The sequence below is a fragment of the Phyllobates terribilis genome, unplaced genomic scaffold, assembly GCF_046119375.1.
Source record: "Phyllobates terribilis strain yellow unplaced genomic scaffold, ASM4611937v1 Scaffold_3__8_contigs__length_932513732, whole genome shotgun sequence".
Lineage (NCBI taxonomy): Eukaryota > Metazoa > Chordata > Amphibia > Anura > Dendrobatidae > Phyllobates > Phyllobates terribilis.
Genome location: NW_027362763.1, coordinates 537740589 through 537756097, shown reverse-complemented (window position 1 = coordinate 537756097; position 15509 = coordinate 537740589). Strand labels below are relative to the sequence as shown.

The following is a 15509-nucleotide window of genomic DNA, read 5'->3' as shown; positions in this document are numbered from 1 at the left end:
GTGTTGTCCATATTTCACATTACAAAGGATAGGAGAAGCTTTGTAATTTATTTATTTATCCATCCATCCGTGAAAAACACTAATGACACACTGACCAAATACTGATGACAAACTGATGCACAACACTAATGACACCGGTACCATTTCCTTAGTTGGAAGCTTGCGAGCAGGATCCTCACTCCTTCTGTAACTGTTGAACTGTCTTTATTGTCTGTACAGGTCTCCACTCAATTGTTAAGTGCTGTGGAGTATGTTGGCACTATAGAAATAAAATTATTATTAGCCAGCAAGGAGCCGGCTGTCAATCAGCATGACATCAGCAGTCACACCCCATCAACAGAGCAGATCGGAAAAAACTGCTGCGCTGTCGACGTGATGTTAGTGGAAGCCCCAGAATTTCCGGCAGGAGATGTCTGTGATCACTTGTAAGTTCTTAGGCATATTGCAAAAAAATCATACAGTCTAGGAAAACCCCTATAAAGTATATTCACCCATTGCAACTGCAGCAATCTCACTCTACTGCTGCCCCGATCTTTGTTGACAGGCTGCAATGGTAACTTTGTGATTACACAATACATGGCCACTGCAGCCAATCACTGTGCTCAGCAGTCTTGTGCCATTTACATGACCATTAGGTCGAGAGATTGTTTGCAGTAGTTGCATGCAGAAACAGAGGAACTCCTGTGGCAGCAATTGGTTAGTATAGCAAATTTTGTTATTTTTAAACTTCAAGCCTATATACAGTAATAAAAAATGAAATAATGGAAGATCCCCTTAAACCTGGTAGGTAATGGTTGTTAATGTAGTTAACCAGGATCTAGATATATCCAGCACCTCAATGATTAGCTGTCTACATTTCCTACAGTCGCTGGTAGAGTATGGAGCTGGGACACCACAGCGTCCTACACAGCTTAGTGGCCGTTTTCAGGTACTACAGTGTTACGGGTCCGGGTGGTGGAACCTCTGTGCCGAGGTGCAAGGAGGGACCCAGAGGGGCGTGACTAAGTATCAACCCGAACCGACCCTGGTCAGACGGCCGCTAACGACTCCGTGACCAGGGAGGATCCGGGCAGAGGGACCAGGTGCTACTCTGGGGACGACCTTGTAAGAGAGCAGGTGGCTCCCACGGGTCAGGTGGCTGGAACTGACCAGTATGACGGATGGACACGGCAAGCAGGCGGAAGTCTCTGGTAGCTGACAGGTGGTCACAGTTCGTGATAGCAGGACAAGTAGCAGTCTTTAGGTTTACCAGGAAGGTGGTCAGGGCAAGTGACGGCAGGGTCTCCAGGCAGGCTGGCAGGAAACAGGCAGGTGCTCCCAGATGAGCGGGCAGACAGACGAGGCAGGTAACTGGTGGGTGCTCCCAGGTGAGCGGACTGACGGACACAGCAGGCAACAGGCGGGTGCTCCCAGGTGAGCGGTCTGACGGACACAGCAGATAACAGGCGGATGCTCCCAGGTGAGCGGTCTGACAGACAAGGCAGGCGGATGCTCCTAGGTGAGCGGACTGATAGCCAAAGCAGGTAACAGGCAGGTAACAGGTGAGCGCTCCAGGTGAGCAGACTGGCAGGCTCGGCAGGTAACAGGCTGGCAGGCAGGACGAGGAGTCAGGCTAGCAGCGGGACCTGAGGGCTGAAGCAAAGATCAGACACAGTGCAAACAACTTTGCTCGGGCACCTCCATTTTGGAGGAGGTGCCTTATATATGGGAGGTCCTCCGGCAATTGGCCGAGGACTCCTTAGGACGGCGCGCACGGTCCCTTTAAGAGAGGGGGAGCGCGCGCACGCCCTAAGCACACTGCCGGGGAAGGAGCTCGTGCCGGAAGCAGCGGGGAGAGAAGCCTTGGAGGACGCCGCGCCAGGAGCGGGGAGGTGAGAGGGACGGCGTCTCTGCCTAGCAAGGGGCAGAGACGCCGATGCTACATACAGCTCAGCTCCTATTGAAGTGAATGTGATCTGAGCAGTAGTACCTGAGAACCCCCACTACACAGTGTACAGAACTGTGATGTGCCAGCACTTTATACATTCTACCACCTCGGAAACTGCAAACTGTTGATCTTTGGCGCTGTCAGGTGTTGGATCATGAGCATGGGTCATTGACATCTAATTCCTAGGCATTACTCACATCTTTTCTTGTGCATGCAAAACTCCTCTTTGAATGCAAACACCATACCTGACACCATACCTGACATGGCCCAGAGTCAAATAGCAGCCTGGCATGCAGTGAGGAATTAAGGGTGGATTAACATTCAGCATTTTTCGCAACTGGCTTTTTGGCTTCTCTCATTGCATTTGAAATCGAAGACACTACATAAGGACTGTTTCAGATGTCCATGATACTTAGTTTGATGTTGGATCGCAAAGCACAGGCTGGCCGCACATCTCCTCACCCAAGCGTTGATGGCTTCATAGAAATATATAAAGCTATGACGCTGGGGTCAGGAGATATGTTCCAACATCGGACCAAGTATCAAGGACATCTGAAACAGCCCTAAAGTGTTTTGCTTTGTGGTATTTTTGGGTTTGGTACCATTTAAAAAAAAATGCTACATACTCTGGGTATAGTGTTCTCTTTGACGTTTTTCTTAAGACAGAGGAAGCCAGACGATTAGTATTGATATGCATGGGGCTTCTTAGAACTCCCGACATCTCCTCTATATCTTTGGGACACTAATTGGATTTACTCTGCCTTTGGTCTCATTCAGACGTCTGTGAATCAAGTATTTGTCCTGTGTTTTTCACAGATAGACTGTAACAGGTAGGTGTTCTATATGGCTGTTCACATGTGCGCTTTGTACATGTACGGACGAAACTTTGAAATTTATCAATACAAGTCTATGGGTCCATGAAAATCACAGACATATTAACTCTATCCGTATGAAATCTGTGTTTTGTGCGTGATTAATGTTGCAATGAATAGAAGTGATCATTTATTAATTAATCCAGACGTTAAAATCACTGATGGTAAAAACTGACACTGTTACTCCCCCTCCTTTATTTATTTTGTTTTTAATCGGCTATATAGTTGTAGAAATGTGTTTTTGTTATTTAGTGCTACTTTTTATGGCCTTTACACATGTTGGTATATGTAAAACAGAAGAAATGGGCTAGCACACCTGTTGGTATAAGTGCACATTCACACTGTGGCTACTAACAGACGTAACCAAGAATAAAAACCAATGAGCAAATACCCTGAAGTAAAAAAAAAAATTTATTTATATATATATATATATATATATATATATATATATATATATATATATATATATATATATATATATATATATATATATATATATATATAGTACATTTAAATAATATAGGTACTTAGTTGATATAATTTTCATCAAAAAAGCGTAAAAACCATCCCACCACGACAAGGTGACCCAATCGTGCATGTCAACTGGCCTCAAAATAGACAAAAGCACAGCAGGACCTGTGCCTGAAGTGTGCCCATGGAAAGAAGAGTAGATAAAGTGCAGTCTTGGCAAAATAGCAGGGAAGAGGGAGAGGGAAAAAATATCAGCTCACCCGTTAGTAGACAGCTGGAGGCTCTGTGTTAGAGGTGATCCGACAGCGGAATAGCCTTGGTTCCAGGCAATCACTTGGAATATAGAGCAAGGGACGACCATGCTCTGTGGATTAGTACTCCGTGTGTTGTCGTTGTGACATGGCTGCTTTTATATGTTTTCAATAAAAGCTATATTTTAATGAAGATCCGCTGGATACCTGCTGCTCTCCTTTTCCTTGCTCTAGATAAAGTGCACAGCCCAAGAAGGCGACCATGCCTCCATATGTACTGAGAACAAGAAACTAAAGCAAAGCCAAAACCTGTTAGTATAAATGCATGCATAATATACACTGCTCAAAAAAATAAAGGGAACACTCAAATAACACATCCTAGATCTGAATGAATGAAATATTCTCATTGAATACTTTGTTCTGTACAAAGTTGAATGTGCTGACAACAAAATCACACAAAAATCATCAATGGAAATCAAATTTATTAACCAATGGAGGCCTGGATTTGGAGTCACCCCCAAAATTAAAGTGGAAAAACACACTACAGGCTGATCCAACTTTGATGTAATGTCCTTAAAACAAGTCAAAATGAGGCTCAGTATTGTGTGTGGCCTCCACGTGCCTGTATGACCTCCCTACAACGCCTGGGCATGCTCCTGATGAGGATGGTCTCCTATGGGATCTCCTCCCAGACCTGGACTAAAGCATCCGCCAACTCCTGGACAGTCTGTGGTGCAACATGACGTTAGTGGATGGAGCGAGACATGATGTCCCAGATGTGCTCAATCGGATTCAGGTCTGGGGAACGGGCGGGCCAGTCCATAGCTTCAATGCCTTCATCTTGCAGGAACTGCTGACACTCCAGCCACATGATATCTGGCATTGTCCAGCATTAGGAGGAACCCAAGGCCAACCGCACCAGCATATGGTCTCACAAGGGGTCTGAGGATCTCAGTACCTAATGGCAGTCAGGCTACCTCTGGCAAGCATATGGAGGGATGTGCGGCCCTCCAAAGAAATGCCACCCCACACCATTACTGAACCACTGCCAAACCGGTCATGCTGAAGGATGTTGCAGGCAGCAGATCGCTCTCCACGGTGTCTCCAGACTCTGTCACGTCTGTCACATGTGCTCAGTGTGAACCTGCTTTCATCTGTGAAGAGCACAGGGCTCCAGTGGTGACTTTGCCAATCCTGGTGTTCTGTGGCAGATGCCAAGTGTCCTACACGGTGTTGGGCTGTGAGCGCAACCCCCACCTATGGACGTCGGGCCCTCATACCACCCTCATGGAGTCGGTTTCTAACCGTTTGTGCAGACACATGCACATTTGTGGCCTGCTGGAGGTCATTTTGCAGGTCTCTGATAGTGCTTCTCCTGTTCCTCTTTGCACAAAGGAGGAGGTAGCGTTCCTGCTGCTGGGTTGTTGCCCTCCTACGGCCCACTCCACGTCTCCTGGTGTACTGGCCTGTCTCCTGGTAGCGCCTCCAGCCTCTGGACACTACACTGACAGACACAGCAAACCTTCTTGCCACAGCTCGCATTGATGTGCCATCCTGGATGAGCTGCACTACCTGAGCAACTTCTGTGGGTTGTAGAGTCCGTCTCATGCTACCACGAGTGTGAAAGCACAACCAACATTCAAAAGTGACCAAAACATCAGCCCGAAAGCATTGGTACCGAGATGTGGTCTGTGGTCCCCACCTGCAGAACCACTCCTTTATTGAGGGTGTCTTGATAATTGCCAATAATTTCCATCTATTGTCTATTCCATTTGCACAACAGCATGTGAAATTGATTGTCAATCAGTGTTGCATCCTAAGTGGACAGTTTGATTTCACAGAAGTTTGATTTACTTGGAGTTATAATCTGTTTAAGTGTTCCCTTTAATTTTTTGAGCAGTGTATATAAATATATATCTCTGCTATGTATGTGTCATCGAATGGTTGAGCTTCAGCAACACAAATATAGTAATGTATTAGAATATTTCTCAAAAAGCTTTATTGCAATTGTGGTTCATTCAGGTTACAAAATGGAATGTATGTCTTGTTCCTCCCCCAAACAAAAGCAAAAACAAAAAAAAAAAAAAATAGGCTGAAAATGTATTGCTGATGTCCTGCTAGAAAAAGACACAATCTCAGGTCTTGACTGGGCGCACACTTCATTGAGATGAACATCTTTAGTCTTGCATTCAGAAAGGCACAAACAGCCATTCTTCTCTAATCCTGAAGTAACACGATGTCAGTGTTGTCATGAACACCTTGTAGAAGCAATTCTCCACTATAGGTGACGATTTTCCTCCGTTTGGCGGCTTTAAGGGTTCCAACTAGAGCCTCAAATAGATTAGCACATTTGTCGTCATTGAATAGTACACCAAACTTTACGCTGAGTTTTCCATCATTACCTGCAAAAGGAATGAAAAAAAAAATATACCAATTCTTTGGACAAGATAATCAGGTTGAACAATTAAAAAAAAAAAAAAAAAAAAAAAGAAATGATGCAAAAAGCTGTGTCGACTGATCACAGCAAAACCGCATATATAAGGTAAAGTGCAAACTGCGTGGATCCACTCAGGAGGTATACATTATAGACAAAGCAAACAAAGGTATCCAGCTGTTTGTATATAAAATTTCACAAATTTATTAGTACCGTTTAAAAGGTTCCAGGTACATTAAAAATAATCAATCAAGACAAAACCGACGCGTTTTGGACATAGAATTGTCCTTAGTCATGAAACACATGATAGTGGCCAGTCCGGATGGATTACTAGGCATCTAACTACTATAGGGACACATTGCAGAGAGATAAAATGTATGCCTCAGTAGGTAAACTATTACAGTATTAAGATAGGTTCACACTTGAAATGTCACATTTGCGGAATTTTATTCTAGGACATTGTCATCAAAAACCAAATGGACCCCTTGTGTCTTAAGTAATGGATCTGTTTCCTTCACAAGTTTCATTTTTTCTGTTGCCATAATGGAAAAAAAAATGATGCAAGTGTGAACATAGTGTATACACAATGTATGACTGTCTTCACAATTATTAGGCAAGTGAGTATTTTAACCTTATCATTTTCATGCAGATTTTCCAACTCCACGCCGTATAAACTTTAATGCTTATTGGATGAAGCAGATCAGGTGATGTCTATTTGTGTAATGAGGTAGGGTGAGGCCTAAGGATATCAACATCCTTTATCAAGGTGTGAAGAATTATTAGGCAGCTTGTTTTCCTCAGATATGTCCAAGATAAATAAGGATGAAACCCGACCACAACTAACAAGACAAGTGGAAATGTCAAGTCTAGGCCAAGAAATATCTGAAGACAGATTCCTCAAAGCTTTTATGGACTGATGGGATGATAGTGACTCTTGACGGACTAGTTGGATGGGCCAAGGCTGGATCAGTAACTTGCACAGACCTCATCTTTGTCTCAGATGCCAGCAAGGTGGAGGTGGCGTACTGCTATGAGCTGGTATTATTAAAGATTAGCTAGCTAGTTGGACCTTTTCAGATACAAAATGGACTCAAAATCAATTCCCAAACCTACTGCAAGTTTTTAGACACTTTCTTCAAGCAGTGATACAGGAAGAAGTCTGCAAGTCTGCAGGACAATGCTTCATCGCATGCATCAAACTGCTTAGCTAGTCACTAAAAGCCTTCAAGATGAAAGAATGACCCTAAACCCTATTGAGAACTTGTGAGCCCTTCTTAAAACAGGAGATTTAAGATGAAGGAAAACAGTCCACCTCACTGATCAGTGTCTGGGAGGCTGTGGTTGGTGCTGTCCATAAAGTTGATAGTGAACAGATTAAGAAACTGACAGACTCCAAGGATAGAAGGCTTATGACTGGTATTGAAAAGAAGGGTGGCTATATTGGTCACTGAGATATTTTTACATTATGAGTTGCTTGGTTATTATTCTCACTTTAATAGATCAAAAAGACAAGTGCATTCTTCATTTAGTTGCTTAATTCTATAGTTGCCCAATAATTGTGCACACACAGATATTCTCCCAAGAAAAACAAAACCTCACTTAGTTTTCTTAAATATTCAGGTTTTTAATCTTTTGGATTGACAGACAATAATAAATAAAATTAATAATTGTATTCAAATATTAATTGCCTAATAATTGTGCACACAGTGCAGTGTGTATAAACAAGCCTTTTATATAAATCTATCATCAGAAAAATATACTGTACTGAACATTTGTATTATCTGCACAAATAGGCACCATGTAGAAATGAAAATGTTTCGGGTACTTAGATCTCCTTATTGCACAATGTTTTACATGACTTATGCAACTGCATTCCATCTGGAGCGAAACAAGTGGAAAATCTTGTGTGGACAAGTCCCTTCATGACCAGACCAAATCTCTTCCCCTGGAATACTTTAGTCTATAGAGCAATATATTTTTTTATTTCTCATATTTTAAAATGTACAGTGGTAGTTACACCATATTTCATTTGGCTACTTCACCCTATTATCCCTGCAGCCAATCAGCTCTGACTCCACTCTCCCTTCCTTTGGACAAATCAGACACCTGGAGGAAGTCAGAGCTGCGGCTGCTCTCACGTCCTCCGGATGTCAATTAGGTCTGTAAGAGAGGAGAGTAAAGCCAGCACTGATTGGCCGCAGGGATCGCATGACACTTATGTCATGCCATCCCTGGGAGAGCCAGTGCCGACACTGGAACGACACCAGAGGTGAGTGTAAGGCCACGAACCCACTGTCAGTATTTGGTCAGTAGTTTTTCTCAGGAGTGGAAGCCAAAACCAGGAGTGGGTGATAAATGCAGAATTGGTGACTTGTTTCTATTATACCTTTTCTCTGATTGTTCCTCACCTGGTTTTGGCTCCCACTCCTGAGAAAAAAATACTAATCAAATACTGATAGTGGGGCCGTGGCCTTATTTTTATTATTCTACTGGGGGGAAACTAGGAGATTCAGGAGGCGTTGTCTGAGTACTGGTCAACCTCTTTAATAACCTTGGTTGCTTGTCTTTGCACCTGCTGTAGTTCCGCTATGTCCTTCTTATACATCGGAGACCAAAATGGTATACAGTATTCTAAGTGTGGCCGCACTAGTGACTTGTATAGAGGCAAAACTACGGGCCCAATTCATCAAATTATTACACGCACGCCGCCTAAGTTTAGATAGGGCCAAACGGGTTTCATGAATTCTTTGGAATCCTGGGGGAACTGTTACTCAGGGCGACCATAGGCTGCAGCTTCTCTCAGGCACACGATAGATTCAATTGCTGACCAGACACGAATCTTCATAAACAGTTGAACAGTCACATTTATTCCACAGCACGGCCAGTGCAATGTAAATGCTCTTTGAGCAGCAGGCTCCAGTACAATAGTTTCCTTAGCTGCACAGTAGTACACAGTCTATCCAGTGGCACACAGTTCTTCCATTAGCACAGTACAGCACAGTTTTAATGCACCTGCACGCCCAGTGCTCCTTCCATAGTCCCCGGTCCACAACATCCCTGGCTTTTACCTTAGTGTAGCGAGGTATGGGGGGGGGGGGGGGGGGGGGAGGTTGAACGGCAGGATAAGCCCAGTCCTCAGACGTGGTGTTTGATCCCTGCGCCTGCTCTGCAGCAGATAACTCCATGCTTCACTACTTTCTTCTGTAGATACCACGAACAACCCGACGGCAGTTGCAGTGGGAGAGTGTTCCAGGACCCTAGTCAGCCTTGTGAAGAGGTCTGCATCTTACCAGCTTGCTCCCCAACCCAGAACTGACTCTCCTCAGTCTCTGAGGCAGGCCTGGTCACTTCCCCCTAGCTGCACCTTGTTAACCCCCCCCCCTGGTTTGCTTGATGCTTCTCAAGCACAACACTGTGTGGTATCTACCCTTCACAAAATCTTTTATGAAAAAGCATAATACACACTGTCAGGATCTGCAAATCTGCAGTCAGAGTGACTACAGAAATTTAGCTTTAAATCCCCCTTCAAAGATAAGACATATACAATTATTTTTCAATCACGATTAAGCGACATACCAAAAATGCATTTGCAAATTGGTTATCAAAACCCCATCCAATGTTTACCTTTCGTGCCAAGACGACGAATCTCCTCCACAAGAAGACCAACTTCATGTTCTACATTCATGGTGATCAACCTGAAACAACATAATTCAGATATTTTATAGAACATTACAAATGAACTTCACACTACATAGCTTTTGTGTATTGCAATTTAAAGAGGATGTCTCAATCTAAGCATCTCCTTAAAGTCAGTCACGGGTCCGGCTCTTGAAACCTTAAAAAAAAAAAAAAAGTCAGATTTTTTTAGATTTAATTTGCTGAGTATTTAATGTAGCATCATACACTGACCACTGAATGTAATATATATTCTTCAGACAAACATGGGAAGATGTAAAGTTAGGTCCAGAAATATTTGGACAGTGACATAAATTAGCTTTCAGTCATAGGAGTGGTGCAGGTTCAGTCACCGCTCAGTGTATAAAGAGCGGCCGCTGTAGCTGCGCCCTATGCACTGACAGACGACCAGCTCTAGTGCTCAGCTGCAGTCAGTCAGTGCCGGAAGTGCAATTAGAGCCACCGCTCTCTATGCAGAGCGTTGACTGAACTGGTGCCACCCCTATGACTGAAAGCTACTGGGAGAAATAAAAATCATTTCCTCCCGGCAGCGGGGCTCAAAGTGCCGGCACTGGGCAGGTTCAGAATGCTATTATCCTGCAGATTAACCCCATATCTGCAGGTTAATAGCATTTTTTTTTCCATGTAAGAGGTTCCCTTTAAACCTGAAAGTCTACATTTCAATTACATCGGTTGTTCCATTTTAAATAAAAATATAGTGGCATGAAGAGCCCAACTCACGAAGATTCGGTCACTGTCCAAAGATTTCTGGACCAGATAGTGTACTCACACTTATACTATGGTGTCCATTACCAGGCTGAAGCCAAAGCCAGAATTACATATGGAAGGCCACAATAAGAAAGTTCTGTAGCCAAAAGCTTACTACCTTGGACATGCCAAATTTTTAAGCTTATTCTGAAATGATCACAATTTGGTAAGAATTTTTCAGGACTACATCAAAACATATCCCTAAATACAGACGACCATATTTTTGGCCAGAGTACAAACCAACAAAACATCGGATCGCACTCGGACCAATGTTATTCTATGGGGCAGTGCATATGTACGATTTTTTCACTGGACAGAGTCTGTCCAAGAAAAAAAAAAAAAAAAAAGAAGAAGGAGCAGCATGCACGATTTGCACCCGATATTCGGATCGCACTCAGCAATGCAAGTCAATGAGTATGTGGGGGAGTGGGGGGAAATAGGACCACACTCAGGTTACATCTGAGTGCGGTCCGATTTTCATGGACTGACAGAATAGAGAATATGGAGAATTTTTTTTCTCATCTTCTCCTCATCCATGAAAATCAGATCACATTCTGATCAGAGTGTGATTAGCATAATTGGACCGATTTTCTCAGATGAGAGAAAATACAGTCGAGTGTGCCTTCCCTAAGACTAAGTTCCCACAATGAGTATTTGGTGCTTTTTTTTTCCCTTTTTTTAAACACTGCGTAAACTGCAGATTTTCCCCAATTACTTGAATTGTAGAAAATCTATAGATAAAAAAAAAAAAATGCATGTGTTTTTAGTGCAATTCTTCAGTTCATAGAAACACCTTACATCCGCACATGACTATCAAAGTTTTAGCAAAGTAACAAAGTTTTCAAAACAGTTTTATTTAAAACATGACATGCCAAAAAGAAATAAAATCCACAGCAGAAAAAAAACAAAAAACAAAAAAAAAAACGACAAAAATGTATTTAAAAACCTGCACCCAAAACGCAATAATTCAACGGCAAGTAGAAAAAAAAATAATTCTGCAGCATCAGAAAGGCCCCGAATACTCATTGTGGGAATTAGCCTGGCAGTTGGTACTATGGAGATCCCAGATTACTACTGCTGGTGTTCGGGCAGTTATATGTCTGCACAGGCTGCTCTTGAATAAACAAGAGACATACAGAAAGCAGGAAGCCGTCTTTACGGAAGTTTTTAAGTGACCAAGAGAATCAGTTGCCCACACCCACTCCTTCCTGCTGACAGCTACATTACAATGGAAGACTGCACAGATCTTTTTCTGATAGCATGACTTTTACATATAGAAAAATGATGGCTTCACATAAGTTTTCGCCATCTTCAATTGCCCTTACAATGTGTCACTGTGAGAAGAAAAAACGGTCTTCCTTTTTACTTTTTCTCCCCCCTTAAGGAAACAGTGCCATACCTGTACACAGACTGTGTCTGGTATTGCACCTCAGCCCCATACGCAGACAGTACTTTTTTGTCAACAGAGCTCTGACTATTGTCAGACTGTGTAAGGGACATGTCCCATTGACAAGAGGAACAGTAACACCCAGTTATTTCTAGGAGAAATAAAATATTATTTCTTATATTGTTAAAAATCAATCTACTGATCAGTGGTACAGCAATAAAGAAATCTATGAAAGGGGTAATCTCATGTTCATAAATGAGTAAAACTGCAGTTTATAGAATGAAAAATCCTTCCATTCTTGAGAACAGAGAGAATTTTGAATAAGAGGTAGTGTACTGCTCGTTGCCACGGGTACTGGCCACCTCAGAGGTGGTCGCTTTCCTTAGGATGGGCACTTGCAAGTATGATGGATCGCTGTACCTAGCCACCTTCATTGACCCTGTGATTTCTGATGCTGCAGAGGCCCGAACTGTCCACCTTTAGGAGCGGACCACCCGGGCAAGCAGTGCGCTCCTGTAGCTTGAAGGTGACTATACCCCAAACACCTTTGATTGAGGTTGGTCAAATAGCCAAGGGAGTAATTAGAATAGGTGTAGGAGTTGCAATTGCAACCAGGCCCTGGAGATTAGGGGGCCCAAAAGGCCTCTTTGACCCAAATGCAAAGCCCATTACTATTAAAGACTTGCACTAATTGGGGGCCCCATTGGAGCCCACAAGTTTCAAGTTACGCCACTGCAAATTGACATCTAGCTCTTTGGCTACACACAAGATCTATTGGTTCAGCTGAGGAGGTTTGCTTTTTCAAAGGATGGAGTGGAATAAGCCAAAATCAAGGTGCTGAAGACTAATTTATATTTGGGACCTATTGAATCCATCTAAATGCGAAATACAGCTACACATGTGAAATGCCCCACTAGATACTTTAAGTTCTGATGTAGGCTGAGATTATGGAAAAGTAGAGTGATCATGAGATTTTCCAAGAGTCACAAGGTATCCTGGAATGTGTGTGACGTCTTACAAGGAGCTTAAACAAATGAATGGGGCCCTATGAAATACAGGACATGGGCAGTGGGCACGCTGGGTCTGCCAAAGGTAGCAGCTCTGGGGATCACAGAAGGTCCTGGGTCCGCCAAAGGTAGCAGCTCTGGGGATCACAGAAGGTCCTGGGTCCGCCAAAGGTAGCAGCTCTGGGGATCACAGAAGGTCCTGGGTCCGCCAAAGGTAGCAGCTCTGGGGATCACAGAAGGTCCTGGGTCCGCCAAAGGTAGCAGCTCTGGGGATCACAGAAGGTCCTGGGTCCGCCAAAGGTAGCAGCTCTGGGGATCACAGAAGGTCCTGGGTCCGCCAAAGGTAGCAGCTCTGGGGATCACAGAAGGTCCTGGGTCCGCCAAAGGTAGCAGCTCTGGGGATCACAGAAGGTCCTGGGTCCGCCAAAGGTAGCAGCTCTGGGGATCACAGAAGGTCCTGGGTCCGCCAAAGGTAGCAGCTCTGGGGATCACAGAAGGTCCTGGGTCCGCCAAAGGTAGCAGCTCTGGGGATCACAGAAGGTCCTGGGTCCGCCAAAGGTAGCAGCTCTGGGGATCACAGAAGGTCCTGGGTCCGCCAAAGGTAGCAGCTCTGGGGATCACAGAAGGTCCTGGGTCCGCCAAAGGTAGCAGCTCTGGGGATCACAGAAGGTCCTGGGTCCGCCAAAGGTAGCAGCTCTGGAGATCACAGAAGGTCCTGGGTCTGCCAAAGGTAGCAGCTCTGGGGATCACAGAAGGTCCTGGGTCTGCCAAAGGTAGAAGCTCTGGGGATCATAGAAGGTCCTCAGCAAGGAACAAGGCTTAATGACATCCATGTTCCCCAAAGGATGGATTGACACCCACCAAAACGTTAAGCCACCTACTGATCCACCACAAAAGGTGGACACATGTCTTATATGCGCATCTGCAGTGGAAGTGGTGCAGAACCTCAAAGGGTGATATCTACAGCAACTTCACAGCAAGTCCACATCTAAACGCAGACTTTGTGCAGATTTGTCAGTGACATATCATGGTCCATGTGAAGCCACCATAAGGGTGTATTCACATACAAGTCATAAAATACGAGGATGAATTAGGAGAGAACCTGCGGCAGAAAAGCGAGGCTAACCCTTTGATTGCTGCTGTTGATCTACAGTTTGTACAGTCATTGTATGGGGCTAATCCACATGAGGTTATCCATCATACTTTCATGGTGGAATCTGATTAAATGTCATTGATTAAAGCAGTTTTCAAATCCGCAAAGGAAAAATTTGAGCAGTTTGTGGGTCTTCACAACAAGCCATGTCCTGGCACAGGTATAAGCGATGTATACAGCAGTGGATGGGAGAAATCATGTGCTCCACCACTAAGCAGCGTACAGGGCTGCAGCTTATATCCAGCACAGTCAGCCAGATGTGGGACCCCACCGATCTCATTCATTACCTAACACACCTTTATGGGGAAAATAATAAAAATAAAAAGTTACTGTTACCAGGATTATTCTGCACTTAGATGGGGACAGCATAAAACTGGTGACCTGCAGAAAATGAGCAATATTATAATAATACAGATCTGATAGCCTGAGAGGAGCCGGCCTCACCGCACAAAACAGAAGTAGGAATAAAAGCAGACGATGGGACTTCTGGCTCGATCCAGATTATTAGTTGGGGAATTATAATAAAGCGCACGCAGTAATCTGCGTAACGAAACCCATGCTAATATGGCATTTAAAGAGCCCTACAACATGCTTTAAAGTCCAAAATCCTGCTGACAGGTTCCCTTTAATAAATACCATTGACACATTTATATGACATCAGGAGAAATTCTAATCAAAAAAGTTCCATAAAAAAAAAATATATATATATATATATATATACACACATGAATATCTCCTTATTGCTAGACCTAATGTACAGACTATCCTTAGGTTTGTGCTATTCTGATGTTCCATGTCGATGTATTTTATAACGCACCGAGTCCTCGTTTAACCTGTCGCCCAGTCCCACCTGTAGTGCGGACTCCCGGGTGCTTCTCTCAGCCCGGGCCACCCTGTAGTGCCGCGTTCACACTGGCCGGCTACTTGCACTACTTTGCGCTCCCACCAGCACTTTCTGCCGTCCGTCGCCCCCGGTATCAGATTCTCGCCACATGACATCACATGCTAATGGAAAGCCAGCAGCTGCCATATATGGGCACGCGATGCCCTGCAGCTCCCGCCACAGATCTGCCAGGTGATCGCTGGCTGCCGCTCCCTGATCAGCGGCTGCCACTCACCTGGTCCGTGTGCTCCGGAGATCGCGGCAGGACGGCTCACACCGGCTCCAGGTCAGTGCAAGGAAGGAGGAAGAGACCCGGTAGGATGGAGGTAATGTTAGCAGCACCGGAGCCGCCCATAGGAGCGGGGAGAAGCCTATAGAATGACAGCCGGGAGGAAACGGGGAGGAGGCTGCACGCCAGCAATATACTGTGCCAGGAAGGTGAGGTGCCAGCCGTATACTGTGCAAGGAAGGCGAGGTGCCAGCCGTATACTGTGCCAGGAAGGTGAGGTGCCAGCCGTATACTGTGCAAGGAAGGCGAGGTGCCAGCCGTATACTGTGCCAGGAAGGCGAGGTGCCAGCCGTATACTGTGCCAGGAAGGCGAGGTGCCAGCCGTATACTGTGCCAGGAAGGCGAGGTGCCAGCCGTATACTGTGCCAGGAAGGCGAGGTGCCAGCCGTATA

General features: G+C 44.5%; 1 protein-coding gene across 2 annotated transcripts; it reads right to left on the bottom strand.

Moving 5' to 3' along the window:
- Window positions 1-5497: 5497 nt before the first annotated feature.
- On the bottom strand, window positions 5498-15218 carry ABRACL (ABRA C-terminal like). 2 transcript variants are annotated; one of them, XM_073671344.1, is made up of 3 exons: window positions 15064-15218; window positions 9580-9650; window positions 5498-5923 (listed from the first exon to the last, which is right to left on the bottom strand). In XM_073671344.1, exons 2-3 carry the CDS (start codon window positions 9638-9640, stop codon window positions 5739-5741), a joined length of 246 nt encoding a protein of 81 aa, XP_073527445.1. In that variant the 5' UTR covers window positions 9641-9650; window positions 15064-15218; the 3' UTR covers window positions 5498-5738. The 2 variants fall into 2 exon arrangements, with proteins under 2 accessions (XP_073527445.1, XP_073527444.1); XM_073671343.1 differs by lacking the exon at window positions 15064-15218 and adding an exon at window positions 14796-14946.
- Between the last annotated feature and the right edge of the window lie 291 nt (window positions 15219-15509).